The 9,800-nt window shown below is 41.0% G+C and overlaps 1 protein-coding gene across 3 annotated transcripts in view; it reads left to right on the top strand.

Moving 5' to 3' along the window:
• Diaph1 (diaphanous related formin 1) overlaps positions 1-9,800 on the top strand; it is a 103,411-nt gene that overhangs the window by 40,117 nt on the left and 53,494 nt on the right. For all 3 annotated transcript variants that reach the window (XM_017798806.2, XM_017798805.2, XM_008835505.3), the window contains 9 exons: positions 1,352-1,460; positions 2,076-2,186; positions 2,583-2,701; positions 3,319-3,435; positions 4,651-4,766; positions 5,447-5,511; positions 6,768-6,947; positions 7,688-8,392; positions 9,512-9,626. In XM_017798806.2, the coding sequence (XP_017654295.1) occupies positions 1,352-1,460; positions 2,076-2,186; positions 2,583-2,701; positions 3,319-3,435; positions 4,651-4,766; positions 5,447-5,511; positions 6,768-6,947; positions 7,688-8,392; positions 9,512-9,626 (1,637 nt within the window). The remainder of the gene's footprint in view (positions 1-1,351; positions 1,461-2,075; positions 2,187-2,582; positions 2,702-3,318; positions 3,436-4,650; positions 4,767-5,446; positions 5,512-6,767; positions 6,948-7,687; positions 8,393-9,511; positions 9,627-9,800) is intronic.

The raw sequence follows: 9,800 nt of genomic DNA, 5'->3' as shown, positions 1-9,800 counted from the left end.
TATATGCTTAATTTTAGAAGCAGTACATTATCTTTTAATCCAAACAATATAGAAGTATATAAAGTAAAATTTAACAGGCCCATCCCTTCCCTAAATCATGCTGTGGAAAGAAAACCATTGTTAATGGCTTGACTATAGTTTTGTAGACTTTTTTTCTAACATAGACATTCTGTTTGCTTGATTCTTAGAGATTTGCTGGTCGTAGAGCTGAGGAATGATGGCTTATTCCCATAAAACCAATTTTTATTTTCATGCAAGGGGTGGTTTAATAAAAGCTAAATCATACCATTCATTCTTTGCAAGTTTTTGTCATCCCCCCCCCCCCCCCTTTTTTTTTTTTTTTTGTTTGGTTGGGGTTTTTTTTTTTTTTTTTTGAGACAGAATCAGTTTGTAGTCTAGGCTGGCCTAAAATTCATTATATAGCCCAGGCTGGACATGTCTGATCCTCTTGTCTCGGCCTCCAAGTGCTTCATGGAAGTTACAGGTGTTTACACCACACCTGGCTTCAGCTTGGTTCTTTTTATTTAACAGTAGATTTGGGGTACCATTCTTTATTGGTACTTAGAGATTTACCTTATTATTTTTAGTGTGTATGTGTCTCATTTAATATTTTCCCTATTTCTAGACTTTTGGTAAACTTAAGCAGATTCTGACTCTTGCTCTAGATGATAAAAATTTTTACTATCACAAATGACATTGTAACAAATATTTCTATATATTTCCTTTTGCATTGATGTTGAATAGGTTTTTTTTTCTTCTTTCTTTTTTTTTTTTTGTCTTTTTGAGACATGGTCTCACTGTAGCCCCAGCTGTCCTGGAACTCACTATGTAGATCAGGCTGGCCTCGAACTCACAAAGATCCGCCTGTCTCTGCCTCCCAAGTGCTAAGATTAAAGGTGTGTGCCACCACACTCAGCTTATTTTGGTCTTTTTGAGACAGGGTCTTCCTGTAGCTCCAGCTGGCCTGGAACTTGCTATGTAGACCAGGCTGGCCTTGAACTCACAGAGATCTGCCTGCCTCTGCCTACTGAATGTTGGGACTAATGGCTTATACCACTATGCCCAGCTAAAATTGATTAGCATTATTAACTTTGAATGCCCCCTAAAAAGTCTGTTATTTCATTGCTCAGGGGCCTTAATTTGATATTCATGGTTAAGGGTCTAGGAAATGTATTTTTCTCAAAAGACAGTCCATTGCTTTTAGCAGATTTGATAGGGATGCAGTTAAGAGAAAAATTTGAGACATCTAAAGCATTAATAATGTCTTATTTCCTAACTGGTTTATTCCCTGCCTAATCTACCCATGTCTGTGTCTGTGTACCTGGGCAATTCTTTCTTTTCTTTTGGGCAGGAATGAAAGAGTTTTGGAGGCAATGACAGAGAGAGCTGAAATGGATGAGGTGGAACGTTTCCAGCCACTACTGGATGGATTAAAAAGTGGCACCTCTATTGCACTCAAGGCATGTGTCTACCCTTAAACCTGGGCTAAGAATAGAATTCAAAATAGGAAGATCTGCGTTGATTTGTCTTTTCATTTTTTGTGGTATAGGAGATTGAACCTAAGCCTCCTGCCCTTGAGCTTCTCCCTAGCTCTTTTTAGTTTTTATTTTGAGAGAGGGTCTTGCTAAGTTGTTCAGGCTAGCCTGACTCCTGAATTATTGGGATGTAGGTCTAGACTCTCAGGTCTAGTGTCATTTGACCTTTTAGTAGAATGTATAAAATGATTCCCAACTATTTATTTTATGTATCAGTATTTGCTCTCTAAAGAAATAATTTTTTCCTCCAAAAAGACAAAGAACTATTTTCTTCCTTGTGAGATTTAAAAAAAAAAAAATCTCTTTATTAGTGCCTTAGGAAAACCAAGGCTCTGCAGTAACCTGTTCTGTTAGCTCCTTGTACTCATTTACATGCCTGAGCTCTCCAGACTTGTGCTCAATCAGGTTTCTTTACTCTAGTAAAGTTATTCCTATAGTTCTGTACTCTGTCATTTAGAGAGCTCCAGATGTATGTAAAAGTAATAGATTCCTGACCTGTAGTGCTTAGTGCTGACATAGCTGCTGAATTTTTTATTTCAGGTGGGATGCCTACAACTGATCAATGCTCTCATCACTCCAGCTGAAGAACTTGACTTCCGAATTCACATCCGAAGTGAACTGATGCGCTTGGGACTGCATCAAGTGTTGCAGGTAGTGTATAACGTTTTGTTAGCAGGAACTTTCCTTCCTGTTCTAACAGCCCCAATCATCCCTGAGATGATTCTAGTTTTCAGCTTAAACACCGGGTTGAGTGGGTTGTAAGATGGCTCTCGGGTTAAGAGCACTGACTGTTCTTGGAGAGGAGCCAGGTTCAGTTCCCAGCAGACACATACTGGCTAACAACAGTCCAAAACTCCAGTTCCAGGGGCTCCAAAGCCCTCTTCTAGACTCCATGGGCATTGCATATCACAGGTGCATTTACATTCATGCAGGCAAAACACTCATGCACATGAGCTAAAAAGAAAACAAAACACCAAGTTCAAAGATTGGATTTCTAGCCACACAGGACACTTTGCGGGTTCCCTTGACTGCTTTTGTCATTGACAGGAGCTTCGAGAGATTGACAATGATGATATGAGAGTGCAACTAACTGTATTTGATGAACAAGGGGATGAGGATATCTTTGATTTGAAAGGACGGCTGGATGACATTCGCATGGAGATGGAATATCCTTTTATGACTGATGACTGAGTTTAAGTCTGATGAGACATTCATTGCATTCATGGATATATGGAATGATGTAGAAAATGACAGCCTAGAATAGGGCATGGTACTTAAGTCTTTTTAATAACTAAGGCTGATGTCCTCTTATTTCCGTTGGCTTTATTTACTTCAGTATAGACCAGGAAAGTCAGTGAGGTGACGTGTACCTATCAACCCTGGTGATCAATAGTATGACAGATGTCACAGCCAGATTACCTTCACATCCAAAAGCAGCTGTCAGAGTCTCTGTACACGTCCTAGAACATAATTTACTGAGATGTAGAGTGGTTTTTAGAACCATTTGGACTGGCAAGGAGTAATATTACATATTTGGTTACCTGCCACAAGTGACATTGAGGTGGTTCTATTTTAGTTCTGTCTACTTCTGGATCTTGAGCTTCAAGCTAAGTCCTAGGAATCTTCTGTCTGTGTGGATACTACCACCCTTGACTAAAGGACATTTCTGGAGGAAGTGGACGTGGCATCTTGATTCTTTTCCTTAGTCCCTGTCAGAATTGAACAAGCCACCTACCAAACAGCTTCTAAGTGTTTGCTTTCCTTAGCCTGTTCTCCTTTCTACTGACTTTGGTGAAGTCTTCCAGATTCTTTTAAACACAGTGAAAGATTCAAAGGCAGAGCCACATTTCCTGTCCATCCTGCAACATCTGCTGTTGGTCCGAAATGACTATGAGGCTAGGTAAGCTGATGTGTTTGTGGAAAGTTTTGACTTTAAGCCTGGAAATTTTTGAATTTGAACGTAAGTGAAAAAAGCAACACCCTTAATTAAATTCAAAGATTGTTCTGCAAAGGTAAAAGAAGACAAAGACCATGGATTAAGCTCTTTAGTCATAGGTATAAGGGAAGTTGTCGACTACCCAGTAGACTTATTATCTGCTTTAATTCAACAGAATTCTTTAAAATTTTTTACAAAAATTATTTTATTTTCTGTGTGTGAGTATATTGCCTGCATGTATGTAAATGCACTCATGTCATGCAGTGCCCACGGAAGTCAGAAGAGGGTGTTCGATCCCCTGGTACTGGAGTTACAGATGATTGTTAGCTGCCATGTGGGAATCAAGCCCGGAACCTCTGCAAGAGCAGCCAGTGCTCTTAACCGCCGAGCCCAGAAATCTCTTCTTTTTTTCAATATTTTATTACTTTTATGTGTATGAGTGTATTGCCTGCCGTGTTGTACAATGCCACGGAGGTCAGAAGAGGGCTTTGGATTCCCCTGGAACTGGAGTTAAGGACAGTTTGTAGCCGCCATGTGGGTGCTGGGAATCGAACCTGGGTCCTCTGTAAGAACAGTCAGTGCTCTTAACCGCTGAGCCACCTCTCCAGCCCCCAGAGTTCTCTTCTTTAGAAGATGTCACTGTGTATAAAATAAACACTCCTTTAGTCCTTTATTTAGAATGGAGTAAGTGGGAAGGGAGTGCTAATAAAGGGAGGTAGTAATTTAAAATTCTTTATGGCTGCCTAGAGGTAGAGATTTCAACAGTTGTGTTGCCCATGACAGGAAAGATCATAAGAATTCACCCTGAATATTTAGGTGGGAAAGTACTGATACTAGGAGGCAGGTATTAAGAAAGTGTGTGTGTGTGTGTGTATGTACATGCATGTATGTGCACATGTGTGCTGGGGACTTTCCATATGTTGGGCACATGCGTTACTACTGACCTACACCCCGGCCCATAAGAACTCTTGATTATTTGCAGTGGGAAGAATGAAAGCTGATACAGGAGATTATTTCTTTGCACAGCAGTGATGCCTATTAACTTTATAAAAAGTTCTTTTCCAGAACACTTGTCCTTAATTCTCTTTGTTGTCAAAGCAGTTAACTTTTCTTGATCCTGAATACTTGTGGATGTTATATTTTGGTTTCCCTTTGATAAGTCCTTTATTTCTCTCATAGGCCACAGTACTATAAATTGATTGAAGAATGTATTTCTCAAATAGTTCTACACAGGAATGGTACTGATCCTGACTTCAAGTGCCGGCATCTCCAGATTGATATTGAGGGACTGATTGGTGAGCACACTTTCCTATCCAGTTCCTCAAAGGATTCAGTGCTTCTACTTTCATTTTGTATTTTTTCTCTCAGTGAAAATTTCAGAAAAGTCTTTCTAGTCCCTTTCTCAATATACCATCTTTACTCAGAATATATAGTCCTTTAGTTTATTTCTATATAAATCTGAAATCCTGCCCTTTCTCACACTGCTTTTTCGCAGGGACTTCAGGTATTATCTATGACCCATACTGGTCTCAGATTGATAGATGCCACTCACAGACATTCTTTGTGCCACCCAGTGATTGTTTTACCCTGCACTTAGAAATTACAGGTTGAGGGCCAGTGAGGTGCCTCAATGAGTAGAGGTGCTCACATGGAATGCCTAAGGACTTGAGTTTGGTCCTCAGGTGGCAAGAGTGAACCATCCCTGAGAGTTGTCTCTGGTCTTCACACATGGAGCATATACCTTTTTGTATTCACACACATATACAGTTGCAAACATGAAATAAATCAAAAAGAAAATCAACTGTACATTGAGCTCAACTGAAATTTTCATTTCTTAGTCTAATACAGGACATTAGGAAGAATAAAACCCATATCTGAAAGGACGGAATACTGCCCTTGGGTCTGTTGAAGGGTTTAGGAATGGAAGAGGAAGACCTGGAGTTGTTTTCAGATAAAATTATTGTTTTCTTTTCAGATCAAATGATTGATAAAACAAAAGTGGAAAAATCAGAGGCCAAAGCTACAGAACTGGAGAAAAAGGTATGTAGGAGGGGATCAGTGTTGAGAGTTCTTGCTTATCACGTGCAAAGCCTCCAGTATCATCAATACACACACACAAATTCGAGGTATATCTTTTTTAATCTGAAGATAATTATTTTTCTGACATGTGAGATCATACTGTCTGGTATTTAGAAAGCATTCAGTAATCCAGTAAATCTTAGTGGAAAACCTTTTTGGTGTAGCTTAGTCAGTGGAACATGTGACATGGATGAAATAACAAAGACAGATGATACTCTTTTTTTTTTTTTTTTTAAGTCTCTTTTTTTTTTAAAATTTTATTTTTTTTTTTTTTTTTTTTTACATGTCAGACAAGCTCTGCCACTGAATGATCCCTTCAGATCCAGATGTCATACCCAGTGTGAGACACTCACAAGAGGTAATGTATGACAATATCCCACTGTACAATGTTAAATTTTTTATTATCTTTATTATTTTATGTGTATGTGTGTATTGCCTGCATGTAGATAAGTGCACCTGTGTCATGCAATGCCCAAGTAGGTCAGAAGAGGCTGTCGGATCCCCTGGGACTGGAGTTAAGGACAGTCGTTAGCTGCCATGTGGGTTCTGGGATTCGAACCCAAGTCTTCTGCAAGAACAACCAGTGTTCTTAACTGCTGAGCCATCTCTCCAGCCCCAAGTGGTGCTCTTATATAAATGTACACCTCAGGACTCTTATTTTGAGCACAGTAGGAGCTGGAATGTGACTGAGTTTTTTTTTCCCTCAAAAGCGTAGCTTGGGATATGGGTCAATGAGCTCATAGAATAGGTACTGACACAAAATAATATATTAAAGAACTAACGCTTATGCTCCTATGGGATGGAAGGTGTCATAGTTAGCTTTTTGTTTTTATGATAAACACTGATCAGCTTGGGGAGGAAAGAGTTTTATTTCATCTTCTACTTTACAGTGCATCATTGAGGAAGCCAAGGAGGAATTCAAGGCAGGAGCTTGAAACAGAAATCATGGAGGAACACTGCTTACTGGCTTGTTCCCCCTAGCTTGCTCAGCTACCTTTTTAATACAGTCCACTCTACCAGCCTAGGGATGGCATCACCCACAGCCTAGGGCTACATCAATTAGCAATTAAGAAAATGCCTCACAGACATGACCACAGGTCAGTCTGATCTGGGAAGTTCATCAGTTGAAGTTCCCTCCAGGGGACTTTAGGTTTGTGTCAAGCTGACAGCTGAAGCTAACTAAAGCAGCCCTTGCTTTGATTCTGATTCTTCTTTAGCTGGACTCAGAGCTAACAGCCCGTCATGAGTTACAAGTAGAAATGAAAAAGATAGAAAATGACTTTGAGCAGAAGCTTCAGGATCTTCAAGGAGAAAAGGAGGCACTGAATTCTGAGAAGCAGCAGATTGCTACAGAAAAACAAGACCTAGAAGCTGAGGTGTCCAAGCTGACAGGAGAGGTAAGTAATGTGTGAGCAGGGAAGACAGGTGCCTCCAGCTGCCCTCCCTCCATAGCTCAGGCTATGTAGGTCTTGGAGTCAGTCATCTCGTTGCTAGGGAGGGACAGCTATGAACAAGAAGATGGAATGTATTTTAAAAACCATTTACTATTTTAGTCTTGTTTGGGAAATAAATAGTATATAGGACAAAATTTAGAAATGCAGGAAAAAAATGTAAAACATAAAACGAGTTACTTTTAGCACTATACAGAAATAATTAGGTTTCTGATAAATTTAGGAGTAAATCTAAGCTGTTTACTTATTTACCAGTTCTTGTGTGGATACCTTTATTCTCATTTTCTCTGCAGTTATACTTAGATGATCTGTGGGACCTGGTAAATTGATCATTTGTATGATTATATTATTACCTGCATAGCACATATTTTAATTTTAGTATTATAATTGAATATTATTGTTTACTTGGTCTTTACATTTTCTAATCAAAAGGAAAAGTTAGCATAGAAGTTGTCTTTTTAAATGCAAAACATCCTAAACTAAGAACATGAAGACCTAAGCACCAAGTAGCAATGTTGACTTTTAGATGTATTATGTGGTCTTCTGACTACTCTTAGTCCATCTATGTGTAAAGTGTGATGCTTGGATTTAGTATTTTCTTAGGTTCTCTCCTGCTTCCTGTAGTGGCTTCTTTCCAGGAGTCCCTGAAAGAGGGAGAAGTACTTACTTCTTTGTTGTTTCTTCAGGTTGCCAAGCTGTCAAAAGAGCTAGAAGATGCTAAGAAAGAAATGGCTTCTCTAGCCGCTGAGGCTGTTGCTCCTTCTGTTCCTAGTAGTGCTGCTGTTCCCCCTGCCCCTCCTGGACACTCTGGCACTGCTATTCCACCTCCACCTCCACCACCCCCACCCCCACCTCCTCTTCCTGGAGTTAGTACCACTTTCCCACCCCCTCCCCCTCCTTTGCCTGGAAGTGTTGGCCTTCCTATATCCTCTTCTTCACCTGCAGGCACTAGCATCCCTCCACCTCCTCCTTTGCCTGGGAGTGCCAATATCCCCCCACCCCCTCCTTTGCCCGGGGTTGCTAGCATCCTTCTTCCCCCTCCATTGCCTGAAGATACTGCTATTCCCCCACCTCCTCCTTTGCCTGGAGGTGCTAGTATCCCCCCAGCACCTCCTTTGCTTGGGAGTGCTTGCATCCCCCCACCGCCTCCCTTGCCTGGAGGATCAGGACTGCCTCCTCCTCCTCCCCCTCTTCCTGGTGGTTCTGGAATCCCTCCACCACCTCCATTTCCCGGAGGCCCTGGCATTCCCCCACCTCCACCTGGAATGGGTGTGCCTCCACCTCCCCCCTTTGGATTTGGAATTCCTGCAGCCCCAGTTCTGCCATTTGGATTAACCCCCAAAAAAGTTTATAAGCCAGAGGTGCAGCTGCGGAGACCAAACTGGTCTAAGGTAAGTTTTTATTTGTTTCATCAGTACATCTTAAGATCAAGAAATCACTATGGGGTGCTGGAGAGTTGGCTTAATGATTAAAAGCACTTGATGCTCTTGCAGAGGTCCTGGGTTCAGTTCCCAGCACCCATACAGTGGCTAATAGCCATCAGTAACTCCAATTTGAGGCTATCCAGCACCACCTTCTGACCTATGTGGGCACCAGGCACACATGTGGTGCACATGCATACATATAGGCAAAATACATAGGACACAAAAAATAAATTCTCTTTGAAAAGAGAAAGAAACCACTTTGGTTTCCTGCTTTGTATTTTGTGCAGGGCTACCCACCACCCTTAGGGCTCAGATTTGTCCATCTTCTAGTTCTACTTGTGTTTATGTTTATTTAACATCTCTTCTGTTTCAGATATTACCACAGAGTGGTCTATGAGCCCTGTGTGAACCTATCCTAACTTACTACTTTTTGCATTTTCTCTCATAATATAAGCAGCATGATAGTTTAACAGTTGCCATTTCACCAGGGTACGAATGACTGAAATTGTGCTGATCTACTCCTATGCCACAGCATGAGAGTTAGACCATGCTTGTGTGGCCATTATATATTTGTGACTCCTGTGATTATGAGTCAGTCTTTTGCTTCCTGAAACTAAGTTAAATGTAGCCAGATTGATGTGGGAAATGGAGAGCAAAGAATGATGGAAATAAAACCTTAATGTTTCTGAAACTAGAAAATTTAGGTTTAGAAGAACTAGTAGCATAACTGAATCTGGGTTTTGACTAATTACCAATAAAGAGATTGCCTGGAACCATCATCTCCTGATCCCCCATTAAGGATGCAGTGCTGTCTGTGTCTTAAGTTAATCATACTCTCCTAAAACTTTGCTGATAACTAGTGTAGTTACTTCTTTTGTATCTTAGTCACTTTACTAGGATAGAGAGTGCAGGACTCTGTTTAGTAACTTTTTTGAGACAGGGTCTTTCTGTAGTCCCAGCTAGCCTGGAACTTGCTTAGACCTGAGACATCCACCTGCCTCTGCCTCCTGAGTGCTGGGATTAAAGGTGTGTGCCCCCACACCCAGCTCAGTTTAGTAATTCTTACCACCCTGTCTTTATCCACAGTTTGTTGCTGAAGACCTTTCCCAGGACTGCTTCTGGACAAAGGTGAAGGAAGACCGCTTTGAGAACAGTGAACTTTTTGCCAAACTTACCCTTACCTTCTCTGCTCAGACCAAGAGTGAGTACCCTCCTTTTATAATTCCAGTGTCCAGGATGGACTTAGAATACCCCTTAACTGGGTTTCCCATTCTCTTCCCTTCACTGGGGAACGGTGGAAAAGGAGGGTGTTGGGTGGAAGAAGGATTGACCCCCCCCCCCCCCCCCCCCTCGAGAAAGGGGGTTTTTTTTTTGG

Source organism: Nannospalax galili, unplaced genomic scaffold (assembly GCF_000622305.1).
Source record: "Nannospalax galili isolate Female #2095 unplaced genomic scaffold, S.galili_v1.0 scaffold1077, whole genome shotgun sequence".
Classification (NCBI taxonomy): Eukaryota; Metazoa; Chordata; class Mammalia; order Rodentia; family Spalacidae; genus Nannospalax; species Nannospalax galili.
Note: the sequence above shows the minus strand (reverse complement) of the source record. Positions and strands in the feature narration are given on the sequence as shown.